This window comes from Protopterus annectens, chromosome 9.part0 (genome assembly GCF_019279795.1).
Source record: "Protopterus annectens isolate FY-2018-M chromosome 9.part0, PAN1.0, whole genome shotgun sequence".
Classification (NCBI taxonomy): Eukaryota; Metazoa; Chordata; order Ceratodontiformes; family Protopteridae; genus Protopterus; species Protopterus annectens.
In genome coordinates this window covers 265357881-265374419 of record NC_056743.1, presented here as the reverse complement: position 1 = coordinate 265374419, position 16539 = coordinate 265357881, and the positions used below count along the sequence as shown (strand labels likewise).

The following is a 16539-nucleotide window of genomic DNA, read 5'->3' as shown; positions in this document are numbered from 1 at the left end:
GAATCAATTCCTCAGATTACAAAAGAAAACCCTAAATAAAGGCCTGCAATTTAGTTACTTTTCTGCCTGCAGCTGAATAACTTCTAAGTATGGTGTAAAACAAGGTTTCAGCCAAACACAGATGAGTGTGATTAAAGACAGAAAAGAAGCAGTCCTTTTACAGAAGGCAAAGAAAACAGTGACCTTCCCAAATCCCATTGCATGTCAATGGCACAGGAATTCGAAGTTACTTCCTTATGTCTGGCATGAGTCATACAAAGTATTATGGGAAAGAGAAAGGGTTGAGGGAGTACAAAATCACACTGATACATCAAGCTCCATTAGTAGCCATGTTGTGGAAACAGACTAAAATGACAAATAAAGCACTTAAGGATGATTTTTGAGGTATTAAAATAGGTCAGGAAACAAAGACAAAGTGAATTTTTTTTTAGTTATGGGGAGGAGTTTTCCTTTAAATATGATGATACTCTCAGCTGTGTGTTAATTATGTTTTTGGAGAACTTTTCTCTTCTTTCTTACAGTCTATGAAATTTGATATGGGGAAAATCCACTAAGATAGCTCAACTGGAATGATATTCAACTGCAATCTCCATAATGAGTATTTAGAATGGAGAAGTTTGTTCTTCACATGGTGGACATTGCATCAAAAGGTTAATATCAAATGTTTCACTGAAATTCTTAAGACTCTGTAAAGGATCTCTCTTAATCCAGACAGTCAACAACTTCAGATTAAATAATGATATTTAAGAGATATAAGAAGAGTAATCTCTGTACGGGGCTTATGAAAGGTTTACCTTTCCCCCAGAAAACAGTGACTTTTTATGCTTTTGACTGCTGACTGAAAATGGATTTTGATTCGTGAATTTTAATCAAAATCTACATTAAGACCAAGTCTGTTCAATCAGCTAACCAGTACTCCATAGAATACCACTGAACAGTGCTCAAAAATGGTCTAACAAAAAAACAAGATGTTGCATTTTAAAAAGTACAACAAAGCTTTCCTCTTTAGATTAATACTGTGATCAGGATAAACAGTCTAAATGCAATGCAGTCATCTGCAATTAATCTTAAACTGTCTTACTTCAAACTGTAAGGCACCATTGCGGGCTTCCTATCTATTCTCTCACCCTGATAATACAATAATTCAGACAATAGAAACTATCCCCTTATTAAGCAGCATATAAAAAAGATTCATGTTAACATATTTACTTTTTACATGTAAGCATATATACAGTCACAAAAGAAAGAAAATGGGACTGGAGATACAATTCAGTGCAATATAAAAAATAAAGTCCTTTGATCCAGTGTAGGTCAGCCATGTTTTGTCGCCATGATCATTTTGTTTCATGCATAGACTTCTCAACTTTCATAAAGGTAGTTCTGTGCCTTTTCCCATTTACCACAGCCGGAAATGGCTGTTCCTTTGCATGTTCGAAAAAAAATTCAGGAAGACCAATGAAGATATAGCTTTACTCTCAAATGATTGTTACAAAATTAGAGTTGATACTGTTTTCTTTTAAAACAGTTTTGTCTGTGGGAAAAAAAAAGACAAAAAACGTAAACACAGAGATGATGCTTAATGTCAACATTTTCTATTTACCATTCTGTAAAATATGCTGTGAACAAAGTGCTAAGACATCACAGTGTGTACTGTACTGAACTATAAGTGTATTTATCTGTGTGTATATATAAAACAATAAAACACACAGTACCACATATTTTCCTAAGGAAATCTATCATTTTGACAAAGCTAAACAGCATTCTCTTATCCAGTATGATACGAGTATCGTCATGCTAACTACTATACTATACTATGAGATATTACCTCACAACCTTCTATTTCTTTAGAAAATGACCAGATCTGCAATGTGCTTTGGTTTCCTCAGGGATTAATTAATGTGACCTTCCTTTTCTTTCCACCCTTTCACTTTAGTTATATAATTTCAGTGAAATGTGAATAAAATGCAAGTTAACTGCCCAAAAACAACTGCCTCCCTTAAACTACTGATCATTAAAAAATACCTAAAATGATTAATAGAATACTGAATAATAAACAGTCAGCTAAGCATAAAATGACATTGCTGAAAAAGTGGAATGGATCTTGCATAACTAAAATAAGATTAAAATATACAACAGAACATAACATAACCTTCACAACACTATCAGATTAATACTAAAAACATATCTGACACCTTAAACATACAATGAAATTTATCTCAGAACTATCCTAAGTCTTATGTGATCAAGTTTGATTAGCAGTGCTTGTGCTTGCAGGAGCTAACCAGGAAGGATGAGAGTAAGCAATCACTGCCAGTTCAACCACCCTGGTGGAAGAGAAACAGTTCTGGCTTACCACATGGGTGGCACCTAGAGAGAGCACTTGGTTTTAAGCTATTGCATTTCTTAACCAGCCAAGTCCACTTTGCCATTACTGCATTTACATTATTCAGAGGAGGGGAACTGGCAAGCTGAGGCACAATTCCTCTCAGGAGGAAGCAATTGTGGGTTCATGTGGCCTACCCTGAAATACCTATTTCCCATTCCACTGAGATCAATAGGCCAACTGGGTGAAGGCAGAGGAACCATCAATCAAATTCATGAAGTGGAAGAAAAGTGTGTGTGTGTGTGTGTGTGTGTGTGTGTGTGTGTGTGTGTGTGTGTGTGGGCACGCGGGTGTGCAATATGTGAGGATGTGATGTGTGATGCATGAAATATCTTGGCCTATAATCTGTGAGGTCACTCATATAAATATATAGTACATTGAACTTGTTCTTGAAGACAAGCTAATTGTGGCTCAAATGGATGCTCTGATTTTATTCATCAGCAGATCTTGGGTTTAATCTTAAAGACAAGCTCACTATAGCAGAGATAAATGTCTTGAACTTGCCCATCAGCAGATCTTTGGTTTTCACACCAAGGGTTGGTTAGTAGGAATACCGTCAAAAATGTCAGCTTTATATACCTAGCTGCTATATTGTTGTTCCCTTCCAAAATAATTGCCTTTAGTTTAAAGGTATGCATCCTAAATATGCAATTAAAGATAAAGAACATGTATTTAAATTTTCAAAGCAGAACCCTTTAAATGGACAGCTAGTAATGCAACAGCCACTGAAAACTATCCATCTTTATCATAGAGCAAAACCTACTGTCTACTTCTCACTATTGGTTTTGTAAGGGATTTTCAGTTAACACAACTGCTTAAAACAAAACTGAATAGCACTAGGAAACTAAAATTAGAACTTACTACATTAAAGGTGAAGGGTTTTCCAAAGGTTTAAATAGTTTTTTTTTTTGTAAAAGTGTTACAGTTAACACAACTCTCATAACCTTAAAGAACTACATTAAGCCATTGAACATGCAGGTTAAAGTTTTTTTTTCTTTTTGCACTGGTTGTATTTGTAAAGGTTTTCAGTTAAGGCAATTAACACAGCTCTCCTATCCTTAAATAACTTTATCAGAGACAGTTTACATGCTAGTAGTAGCAGCAATTTTCTTGGACCTCTGTAAGGCTTTTGATATCATCAATCCTAAGAGACTAAAACACAGACTAAGAGACTCTTAGCGACATCTTGGTTTAAATGTTAATTAGACAGAAATTCCGGAATTAGACGGGTCCCAAAGCTATCATCCAAACACATTATAAAGTCTTCCATAGGGATCAGTTCCTGTGCCCTTTTTATTCAGCTTATTTTGTAACCAAATGACAGAGCAGACCAAAGATCTAAAAGTCATTCAATACACAGATAATACAGCCCTTCTCTGCACATCTAAACAACACTATCTAGTTGGAAAACATTTTCATTAAGGTTTCCTCACACTAGAAAATGGTTGATATACTCCCAATCTATCTATAATGAATGCTAATAAAGTCAACTCCATGTCTATTGTTTTATAATTATTACAGAACTGTATAATCTCCCAAGTTTGACATACTCATGGATAACATCCTCTCATTCAGTGAGCAGATGCAAACAACCATTAAAAATAATATTATACTGAATAATTCACCACATAATCTTATAGTCAAATATAAATTATCCACTCTTGTATATTACAGACTATTCCCAAGCTTATCAAAAGTCTTTGTCTCAAAACTGGAACAAACCTGTTACAAAACTGCTAAGTTTATTTTTAGCTGTCTAATTAGAACTCAACATTATACCCTTCTTCACAAAGTTATTCTGGCAGTCCTTCAAAAAAGCAAACTAGCCCTCTTCCTCCTAAATAATACACATACATTTTTAAATCAGGAAGTATAGTTGTGCAAGTAAACTTTCCATAACTGTAGATTTCATAATGATCACTGCTGCAGTAACCTTAGTTATACGAGTTAAATGCTGAACAGGATAGAACAGCTCGCCAGATTCCAAAGCATCATGGTGCTGTCCACATGCTCTAACCATTAGTCAATTCAAGATAAGCTGAAGAAAAAGAGTGGTTTGGGTGCCACCATGCCTACTGAGAGGGGGCAGCTAGAGTCCTGAAAAGGTCAATGCTAGAAAACTTAAATTAGAAGACCACTCACTGCTACAGTAGCCTTAGTTGTATGGGTAGACTACCATAGCTTAGACCGTCTGGGAGAGGGAGGAGGAATGAGGGTCCATGAGTCCCTGAAAACTGGTCCTAGCAAAACCTGTCCTAGATTTGGAGAAGGAATCAGGTTTCTAGTACTTTGAAAAGGTATGTACAGAGGACCACTTTGCTGCTTCTAGAAATACTTCAAGAATTGAAACCATTCCAAAAATCCTCAGATGAAGCCAAGGCTCTTGTAGAATGAGCCTTGACCATGCCTGGAATCGTCTTGTTGTGGTGGGTGTAACAAAAGGTAATAGCATGAGACAACCATTTAGAAATAATCTACTTTGACACAGTTGTACATTTTTTCTGACTTTCACAATTAATGAGCAACTGATCAGAGTATCCTGAGTTGTCTGTGGACATCCAATAGATGGTATTTCCTTTGTCCCATGTTTTTAGGGTCTGGAAAGAAGGCACAGAGATGGCTAGCTCAACTCAAAGTAAACATGGATACCACTTTAGGTATAACTAAAGTATTAGTTCTTGCAGAAACCACATCTACGGAAAATTAGATAATTTTGACCTTCCATAAGAGCTTGAAACTCAGATCCTCTTCTTGCAGACGTCAGGGCAATCAAAAACATTGTTTTCCATGTTATGAACTTAAAGTCAACCAGATGGGCAGGTTCAAGTGGAGCAATATTTAATTTTACCAAGACAAAATTAAGATCCTAAGGAGAAGTCACCTACTTGCTAGGAGGATTGGTATGCAACACACTTTTCAAAAGCACTTTCACATTAGATCACATTGAAAGGGGGGATCCATGGGCAGACTTTCTGAAATGGCTGACAAATGAACTTAGAGGAGTAAGACAAGTTAGAGGAAAGTAACTCAGACAAATAATGCAGAAGTAGAGGAAAAACTAGTCAAGAAAAGGGTTCTGGTTATTGTCTTAACACGAACTATAAAATCTTTTCCAATCACTAATATATGATTTTCTAGCAGAAGGTTTTCTTGCCTTCTTAACATCTGTTGTACATCCTCAGAAAATAGGTGGCTAAAGGGTATTAAGATTCTATAATCCAAGCAGTTAGTTGCAGTTTGGATGTCTCAAACACCCACTGTTTTGTGTGAGTAGGTCCAATTTGTGAGGAAGTTTGCAGTAATTACCCTTGGCTATTTCCAGTAGATGGGAGAGCACTATTAAGGGAAGACGTGAGTCATCACAATAACATTTATAAGGTCCTTCTGAATCTTCAGAATGACTGAATATTAGCGGAAAATGTGGAAAAGCATACAGGACCATTCCCATCCAAGTAAAAAAAAAATGTTCTCCAGGCCTCCTTGCATGGAGTCTTGAAGCAACATTTTGCCAACTGGTTGTTGTGACTGGAGGCAAAAAAGATCTGGTTGAGGTGCTCCCCACAACTGGATCAGTTCTCAGAAGACCCCCAGATTGGTTTCCTATCATAAAGGTCTGTCCTGATCCTCTTCAGCTTGTATGCCACAGAATTTTGCTCTGATAGTATGTAAGATACCTGTAGAGTGAGACTGTATTATAAAGTAATATCTCAGGCTACCATGGCTAGTCTGCACAGAGGAAAATATCTGGCTTTACCCTGTTTATGTACCACATCAATGTGGTATTGTCTATAAACACTTGTAATGGTCCTGGGGACTACAGATGAGTAAGTGTTGCGGGAATTTATAAATGCCAGTATCCCTTTTACGCTATCTTTCAGTCTGTCTTTTCTGTTTCAAAGACCTTTCGCTGTTATCCCCATAGAATCTACTTTCAAGTCTCGAAATACTGAAATACCAACTTTCAGTTTCTTGAGACTGGATTGTTGAAAGTTCATCTGAAAGTGGAAAATATCGTATAGCTGAATCCTAAAATGTAGTTAATTATGGTACGGTATCACTTTTAGGTGTTGTAGTGTTTGGAGAAAGGTATGGCAGCCATGAAGTTGGTTTGGAGTTTTGTGGACTTTGAAAAGGAAGTTGTGCTTTTTAATGTTGAAGGGTAAGCATACTGTATGAATCAGATTATGTAAAGGAAAGCATATGTTTGTTTTATGTGAAAGCCTGGAAGAAGTGTTATGGGCAGAGGTAATTTACGTTTGTAGTGAACCACTCATACCGATAAATTTACCATTTTTTTTTTTAGTGTGATTTCGGAGTTGATATATTTAAGTAGCAGGGGGTGGGGGGTGCAGGGGGGCTTGCCCCACTGCTTAAATGCAGAGTAGATAATTATATTTGTTTTTTTGTTGGTGTAGCTAATACATATATGGTTTTGTTAACTGAATTTATGTCCGTGAGTTATGCATTTCATTTGTTGTACACTGTGCACCAAAGGGTGAATTTCAGATAGCACCACTGCACAAGATGATTTCTGTGCAAGGTGAAGGGAAGAAAAAAAAACAAAAAATAACATCAAATACTGAGCATTCTATATTATGAACTTTCAGTATTGTGATTTTCAGTTTTGTAAACGTTTGCCATTTTGAACATTCGTGATTGTGGTCTCAAGATACTGACATTTGATATCTCAGTATTTTGAGATTTGAAAATAGATCCCCCCAGAGACACTGCTCTTCAAGCAAAGTATGATGTGCCTGTTGTTGCAGACTGTTCTGAAGACATAATGGAAAAATGGAAGACCTGGGCTCAGGATAAAATTGGACTCTCCACCAGAGAATTTCCCTTCTCACAAACCCTAAAACTGGAATCTGGAATGTCAGGGGATGTTGATGTTGGACCATACAGATTTTAGGTACTGTTGCATTTATCTTATGTGGAAACTTGTCAATGTAGTCATGAGAATCATAGATGCCAGGAGACATCGAATCCTGAAGAATTCCATTTCTGAGGCAGTAGTCTATGTAGAAAAACTTAGGAATACATTTAGATACATATCTACTTTTTCCTGTGGAAGAAAAGCTCTTTGAACTAAGGTATCTAGGAAACACCCCAGGAAAACAATCCTGTGAGAAGGAGTTAAACAACAATTTTGAATGTTCTCCTAGAATCTCAGTCTATATCGGAGATCACTCCCTGCAGTCTGCAGCAGATAATAGCTGGAGCTAGACACTTTGCAAATATCCTTGAAACAGTGGATAGTCCAAAGGGTAATTCAGAGAACTGAAAGAGTGATCCAGACATAAATGTCTGCGATCTGTTGCTACAGGAATGAGATGCTAAACATCTTTAAAACTAAGATCACTAAAAATAAAAATGGGGAATGAAAGGTAACAAGATGTGAAGAGATAACATTTTGAACATGGGCACTATCACAAACTGGTTTAGAAAGGAAAAGTCCAGAACTAGTCCCTATGAATCTTTTTTCTTTGTCACCAGAAACATTCTTGAATAAAACCTTTCTGCTAGATGAGGAGGAGGGACCTTTTCTATCACCCCCTGAGTCAGGAAGTGCTGAATAACAATAGGTAAAAGAGGCGTTTGATCTAGTAGATGAGGGTGAATCCCCTGGAAAGAAGGGAGAGTCTCCCACTGCCCCATGCAACTCAACCCATTAGTCTGAAACTCTCCATTGTCAAAGAGAGAAATGAAGGTTCAGATTTTTGTTAGGGTGGGAGGGGAGGAAGGAATTTTGAAGACAATCATTTAGACTTGTTAGATGGTCCTTTATTTTTTTTAGAATCTGCTTGCTAGCAGCTTGCTGTATCTGCTTATTTTGTTTTTTGTAAATGCTTGCAGAGGTGCCATTAAATACCTTGACAAATTTAGTAAAGGAAGGGTGAAACATCTGAGAAATCCCTCGAATCAGATAGCCTTTGCCATCACACTTCTTAAAGACCTCTGCTGCAGATAATGCCATAATTTTCCACATGTTCTCAAAAGAGGCAAACAAACTTTAACATATGAGCTTTACAACTGATAATTCTAAAAATAAGAGTTGCACAAGAATACACTTTTCCCCAAATCTATCAGATGCTTTTCCATCCTTATCAAAAGGGCAGAGACTGTATTAACCAGATGTTTAATAGCTGCTGGGTTTACCACAGAAATCACTGCTGGGTCTGATCTTAAGTTAGAATATAAAAACTTATAAGACTGAGGAATGTTATACAATTAGGTTGCTTTCTTGTGGGCTACAGGCTGGCTGTCAGGCAAGTTACAGGCTGTAACACATACATTCTTTAATGATGAAAAAGGAGGAGGGACTTAATTATGCAGGTTTACAAAATTCAAGTTGCAGCAAATCATACTTCTTCAGAGACTGTGGAATATCATTATGCTCCAATTAAACAATTGATTCATTCTCGAAATAGTTTCAGAAAAAAGAGAATCTTTCAAAGGGATTGGCAGAAGCCACACTATCATCAAAAGTCTGAATCAAACACAGGGAGAAAAAGCAGAACTTGCTCCTTTGCAATCATTTTGTGGATTAACATATTGAACCTCTTCAGAGAATTAAGAAACCATTCTCCTCTTGCAAGAAATAGCAGCACAGGAAGGGTCAAGAGCCTGAACTATACCCTGAGCTAAACCCAATAAATCAAAAATATCTAAAGCAAATGAGACAGAAGAAGTGTAATTTTTTCCTTTTTTCTTTCTTTTTGTGTTCCTATTATGAAATTAAAGAGGCTGAACATCGAACGGCTTTAACGTCGGAAATGCCATTCAACGATGTGCTTTTTGTGAGATCACAGTACAGTAAAGATCGGAATATTTGCCCTTTCCTCACTGTAGTGCGATCTCGGAGTTGGTATATATAATTAGCGGGGGTGAGGAGGGGCACAGCCCCCCACAATAGCGACTTTGAGGTCCAGCAGTTTCAGTCTTTAAGCCGTTTGATGTTGTAATATAGACCCGTCTTTTTGATAGCAATTTTTAAAGACTCAGACCCACTTTTTCCTGGCAAAATCTCCCTAGGGACAGGATATGGACACTGACTAGGCAGAGGGATTCTCCTGGCTCCTCCTCTCAGGACAGGCAAGAGTAGTCCTCCCTTGCCACTAAGGACACTCCAACAGCAGTTGCATAGGGACTACACCTAAAGGATCCAAGGAAAAAAATTAATAGTATGAAGAAGCAGAAATGGCTGCAGCAGAGTCACCCATCTGTACCTGAGACAGTTTAATAGCCTGCTATGGTGGCAAGGGCTGTTTATTAATTTTCTTTTTTTTTTTTTTGTGGCTGAAAGATGAATGAACTGAGGAACTGGTTGGTTGTTCCTTGGTAAACTTGAAAAAGATTCCCGATTCCCAGAGAAGCCTGGCAGCAGTAGGCATTAAACAGGTAAGTTGAAAAAAAAGTCACTTATACCAAAAAAAAAAAAAAAATGAACACAGGGAAAAGCAGCAATTACCCCAGTCCCCAAAAGTAAAATATCACAACTTTTACCAAGAAATAAGTAGTTTTAAATTAGTTGTAATAACTTTTTTCAACAAAAACAAAACATAATGTCTCATGTGACAGTCTATTAAAACTCTTTTTCTCAGCATAAAATAATTACTTTTACATCAAAAGCTCACTTTTAGTCATAAAATTAAAGAGTTTTTTGCCTTGAAGGGACTTATTTGCTTAGCAATGGCAAGTGTTAGCTGACTGTCAACCCTCAAAAGCCTGCAAGAGGAGTGCAGGAAAAGCTGCAAAGGGCTTGGCACCCAAATCACTCTTTTTTTTTTCAACTCACCTCAAACTGACTAATGGCTTGGGCATGTGGAGGTGTCAGTGAATCTATGGAAGCTGGCTAGCTGTTTTATCATGCAGAATATAACCTACAACTAAGGCTACTGCAACAGTGATTAGTATGATGAACCATTCTCAAACACTGTGAGCTACTAAAGTACTAATAAAAAGTAGCAAATCTAAAAATTGTGGAGACTCTCTCATCAAAAATTATGTAGGAAACATCTGGAATCATTTTATACAATTAACCAATGACTTAATAAATCACACAGGCTTTAAAAACTAACTAAATTAGACTTAACAAAGAAGCATTCAACAGCAGAATTAGCTTATTTAAATAAGAAGCACACATCTCTTTTATTTACCCATTCCTCTCTAAATCCACCAAGTCCCGCTTCTCTTCTATCCACCTGCCTTTTGGCTCATTCCTCCTCCCTCCACTGGATCTCTTTACTTTACCATTTACCACTGCACATCGACTATAACTATACATATTGTAAAATAGTAGCACTGACTGTGTTATTTGAAACTGTGTATATTCATCTAACTACTTCTGTGGTATCTGCTGTTTAATATTCTTCATTCCAACAAAGCATTCTTTACAAACAGCCAATGTGTAGTAATTCCAGACTGAACCTAAAAAAGGTTCATTTGAATGAGTGTTCTACCTGCTTAACAAAAAAAGTAAGCAAATAAATAAATAAATAAATAGCTAACCTTTAAGCAAAAATAGTAATAATAGTAATAATAATAATAACAATAATAATAATGATCATATGAGACATTTGCTCAATCTCTACCACAGCTAAACTATTTTCCTTAAAAAATTAATTCAAATCATTATATTTATATATATGAATAGTACAGAGCTTCCAATTAAATGTATGCCTTTCTCCTTCTCTTCAGATATTCTCTTTTCATACCTATAATTTTTTCAACACTTATAGCCTATTATAAAACACAATGTGTTAACACCCCAGTATACTCTTACCTCAAATTTTGTATACTAACATTGCCCTTTCAAAATTTTCTTCTCTACATCTAACAGCACCTACAACACAATGTTTACCTCAGTCTTCATAGTCCTGCACAATGGTAAACTACGAAATTCTAATACAAAAAGATTTACCACAAAGCTAATCATTGTGTGCTATGACCAATATCTAGAACAATGAATGAGTTAAAATATGTTGGAAACTGGTAATTAGTATCTTAACCGTATTAATCATGTTGTACATTTTCTTTTGATGTCTTTACATATCGTTATTTTATTTGCTGGCAAATATCTGTGATTTCTATTTTCTTGCATATTTTGTACCTGTCTCAGGCCTTTTTACAGTGGATGTCAGACTTTAACACTAAGTAAGGCTCTCTTGAGGCTGTCAAAGACCAGGAACTTTTCATAGTACAGGAGAACAACTTCTGACATCCCCAAACCAAAGTGGCTTAGTCTGTGCAGTACAACAGAATTAGAATATATGTTGTGTTGTAATGAACTATTATTTGCTCATTCAAAAGAAAATTTACATACACACACATGTAAAGAAGAATTGTTCTGGTGCATTATTCTTCAACTGCTGCCTTATATATAACTATGGACATTTGTTAAGTCTTATTAATTCACAGTTGAAAATGCTCTGAAAGCATTTTTTTAAAAATTCAACACATTACATACACAGCTCTTTATGTGTGGTAGGGCCATCCCCTAAAGCAAACAGGGCCTCAATAGGGAAGTTGGCTCACTACTGAGAAAACTTATTTACTGTAAAAAGACAATGTAGAAAAAAATGTCAAAATCAAGAAAGCAATACTACTTTTAAGATGTTAGTGTCAAATTTTTATTTATTTCTGAAGTGATTTTTGTGCATCATTCTCCGATAATATTGTACAAGGTAAATGGAAGTGGTCTTCATGTGGCAGCTGTTATAATTATCGCTTTGTTGTAAAATGAAAAATTGTTGTGATGTGGCATATCATAAATTAATATCCACCATACAAACAAAACACAACCAAAATTTGGACAATAAAAGCAAAAAGCATTCTTCTTCAGTACTTTCATAAATCTTATCACAGACATCAGCATAATAATAATAATACATATTAATAAAGCTTTCTGTGATTATTTTCCAAATTTTTATTGTGTTTTATAACTTGGCACATGCAGAACATTAATGATGTGAACCCTATGACAGTAATACATGTGACTGTCTTACAGCCAATGACTGATGAAGTCTTAACCAACTGTAATGTCACAAGGCTGACTTTTATTCACTGACTGATTAGTTGACTGAGGGCAGTCTCAGATTAAATGCTAATATTACAGAGAATTGCAGTTTGTGCAGCTTGTGCATCAAGTCGGAGATAAGCTGCTCTGCTACATATCACACTTCTGAATAACACATATCACACTTACTTAATATATAAAAAAAACAAATCTGGTAGATAATGGCCAGTGGCACACACAGGCCTGTTTGGTGGAGATAACTCCAGCCATCTACATTTCTAATATAACAGAACCAATGAAGATATATATGCATCCACACTCAAAATCCATGCTGATCTTATGCAGTAGCAGTAGCTTAAAATGGGTAGGGTTGGAACTCTTCCAGAAGTAGGGAACTCACTGATGTACACTGTTGTTGGACTCTCAGATCCCAGTGGCCATGCCTGCTGTTAGGGTACAAAGTTAAAGCACAGTGTATCTCCACCTCTCTCATTTTGTTGACTATGGACTAGAAAGAAGCATAGCCCACTGGGCTCACTGAAGAATGCCAGTCTATTTGTGTTTCAATTTTATCTTTAAACCTATAGTATGCCCTAAATATTTACCTTCTGACAGCTTTGACCAACAGTGAAACAAAGATGGGTTACAACATCTGAATTTATAAAAGGAGTATTCACATACTGTGGGTGAGCCACCTCTGAAAAAACATGCTGAGTTTTTCCATCTCAAACTCACCAATGAATGGAACGGTGGGTACAGCACAAACTCAACATGGTGCCCGAGAGGGGGAACAGTTATACAGACCAAGCACTTTGGGCATCTCCATTGGTAAGCAGTATACTCAAGATAGCAGAACACAAATCACAGGCTGCCTGCTGTGGTAGGGCTAGCCACTTGACTGTGTAAAATATGGCTCTAGGTGATTTGGTCATATTGACAAAATGTTGCCATGGGCATGGATATTTATTGGTAATAAGTGGGTTGAGGACCTGGCCTACTCTGACCTATGCCAGAGACCCATGGTAATGGTGGGAGGAGTGTACATGCCCGTACTGGCCACTGTGTGCCTGCCATAAAGCTCAATAAGCCACTGACTGGCTGGTGTTCAGTTGCCCATTTTGGATTACCTGGGATAGCTTTATTGAGTTTGAAGCTAGATGTAAACCTGCTAAACATGAACTAAGAATTGCTACACTCAATATAGGTTCACTGACAGGACAAAGCATGGAAACAGATGACATGATGGTTTAGAGGAGGCTGGGCATCCTATGTATCCAAGAGACAAGATGGAAGGGCAGTGCAGTAAAGCCATTTGGTTTGGGATCCAGGGTCTACTACTAAGGAGGAAGACAGGATAGAAATGGTGTGGGAATTGTGGTGACAGATAAGCTTCAAAAGGCAGAGGGGGATGTCATCAGAATTAGTGACAAACTCATGGTAATCAGACTCCAGCCTAATGATATGATGAGTTCCTGGTGTAGGTCAGAGTAGGGGAGGTCTTCAACCCACTTAACATTGGCAAATACAGATGTCCATTGGCAACATTAGTCAACATGACTGAATCACCTAGAGCCATATTTTACACCATTGAGTGGCTAGCCCTGCCACTCGGTACAGTCTGTGATCAGTGTTCTCCTATCTCAGCCTATGCCCCGCAGCAGGGTTGTTGTAGCAAAGAGTGCATTCATACAGCAGTTGCAGGGCCTACTAGATAAAGCAGGACAACATGAATTGGTGTTGATAATGGGGTACTTGAATACATATATCCGGATAGACGGAACAGGATATGAAGGCTCCCTGGGTCCACATGGGTGGGGCAACTGGAATAAAGAAGGAAGATCATTCTAGACTTCTGTTTGGTAAATGGTTTGATAGTGGCCAACACATGGTTCAGAAAGAGAGATCACAAATGAGAGTGGCCAACATGCAACTCAGGTAGACTTCCTCCTAGTAAGGAAAGGGCATTGGGACAGAATCAGTGATTGCAATGTCATCCCCATTGAAACAGTTGGCCCACAGCATAAACCACTGGTTGCCAAAATAAGCTGCAAGCAGTGATCAGAGAAGACACTAAGGTCAAAAGAGACCAAGCTGAAGACTTGGAAGATGAATGGAGAGAAAGCATGAGTGTCAAAGAAGGCAGGAGTGTGGCATTCAGTCATAACAAATGGCGAAAGTGAGCACAACACCTTGACCCAATGTAGAAAATGGGAAAAATGGAGTTGCTGATGAAGATGACATACTGTACTGACCAGATATCAAAAGCATGAATCACACACCTCTGTTGAACTTTATCTGGTGCAAAGTAAATTAAATCTGTTAATATATATACATATATATATATATATATATATATGTATATATACACACACACACACACTGCTTAACTATACACAATGCCATTATCATTTTAATACTAATGTATAGTGGTGTCATTTTAAAAATAAGTCTATTATCATAATACATTGTAATTTTACCATAATGTATTGCAAGTCTTTTATTAACTCAGTTTTGCATGAAATGCTGAAATATTAAAAATAATTTATACTATGTTGCTATATTGCTTGTAGGAAAGTTATATGTTTACCAAAACTTATTCAAAATCATGGCAATTCTAAGTTAATCCTTACTAAAAGCAATCTGTATTTGGTAGCACCACCTGCCGATGTCCATGTGTTGTGCTATTCTGTATGGTCACTTTCTCCTGTCATGAGTTTGACAGAAGTCACCTTATTTCTAGTCTGCTCAATAATATTGCATATTTTGCCATTTATATAAAAACATGAGGGTGAATGTTTAAAATTCAATATGTAGTAGTATGTTTTGCTGAATGGACAATGTGTCCTTATTCATGTCACCATCTGTACCCAGTAGTTCTCTTTGGCAGTATTACAGTTTTTTTCTTAATTAAGCAAGCTAAGAAAAAAAAGAACTCGCCCCAACTCAACAAAGTACCACTTAACTACTTCCATTACTCATCATGTATTTGGCATTGAGGTTTCTGCTATTGAACAATATATATTTAGCACCCTTACCACTAATGAGCAAACATGTTTTCCCATCTGGTTTATCATGCATTGTATTAGCAATACATAACAACTATAATTCTAATTTACTACTGCCTGTTAGCTGCTACTGAACTGACCAAAATACCTTAGCTATTCCATTGCCTCAGGTGTTGCACCTCTAACTGTTGGCAGGTTAAAAAAAGATGTACAATTTTTGGCATTGCTTTTAGAGTATCTTAGGTCAGCATGTCTGCAGCAAAGAGATGGTAATAGACAATGTTCTACAGCCAATGCGCAGTGAATTAAAGTTTCTCTTGTACACCCCTTACTTTTCAAACGTACTTTTTGTGCTGCTGCAATAAATTTTAAGCTAAAATTTTTAGGACTCCCCTGTACCCGCTGAAATTTGACTAATTGTTGAATTCCAGTCTTGGTACCTCCCATCCATCATCGGGCAACCATTGGGGTTTATTTTTTTTTACCTAACACCATAGCTCTCAAATTTTACCTTCAGAGTTAGGAACAAAAACAAACAATAATTAAAGAAAATGCTCTGAAGCTGCTTTTTAAATGATGAAACTATTAAGTTAGAACTTCTCAAAATAATTCCCAGTTTTAGGAGAGATGGAGTGAGCATATGACAAAAAAGTCTGGACAGTTGAGAAGTATGCCTAACATACCTTGTGTATGCTGCATAAGTACTCAGAAAAGAAGGTGCATCAGGTGCTATTTAAGTCTGTCACCCATGTCTGTAAGTGATACGGCTCTTCAGGAAGCCCTGCACCCTCATCATTTAGAATGTGGCTCCTCCTAAGTCCACATCAGAAATTTGTTAGCAGGAGATGCCCCTCACAATATACCCCCCAACCTCCCCCATTGGAGAGGTGTGAAGGCATTGCCTTTCCACTTCCTTCTGTCCACTATTCTGGCCACTATTCAAACCCAGCTTGGCAGGGTCATACCCAGTGCTGCTATTACATTTAGAACATCAGACTTGCCACAAGTCTAATGCTCACTTTGTTCAGCAGAAAGTGTCTATCTTAGAAATGAAAAGTAGTCCATGAAAATGGCAATAACTGCAGGATTCAAAACACAAATGTTCATAGGTTGGCACTAGGTTATCAGCCCTA

At 37.1% G+C, this 16539-nt stretch overlaps 1 protein-coding gene across 1 annotated transcript in view; it reads right to left on the bottom strand.

Moving 5' to 3' along the window:
- Window positions 1-1190: 1190 nt before the first annotated feature.
- LOC122811177 overlaps window positions 1191-16539 on the bottom strand; it is a 3180768-nt gene continuing 3165419 nt past the window's right edge. Inside the window, exon 31 of the mRNA XM_044082848.1 lies at window positions 1191-1531. Coding sequence (XP_043938783.1) covers window positions 1495-1531 — 37 coding nt within the window. The 3' untranslated portion in view covers window positions 1191-1494. The remainder of the gene's footprint in view (window positions 1532-16539) is intronic.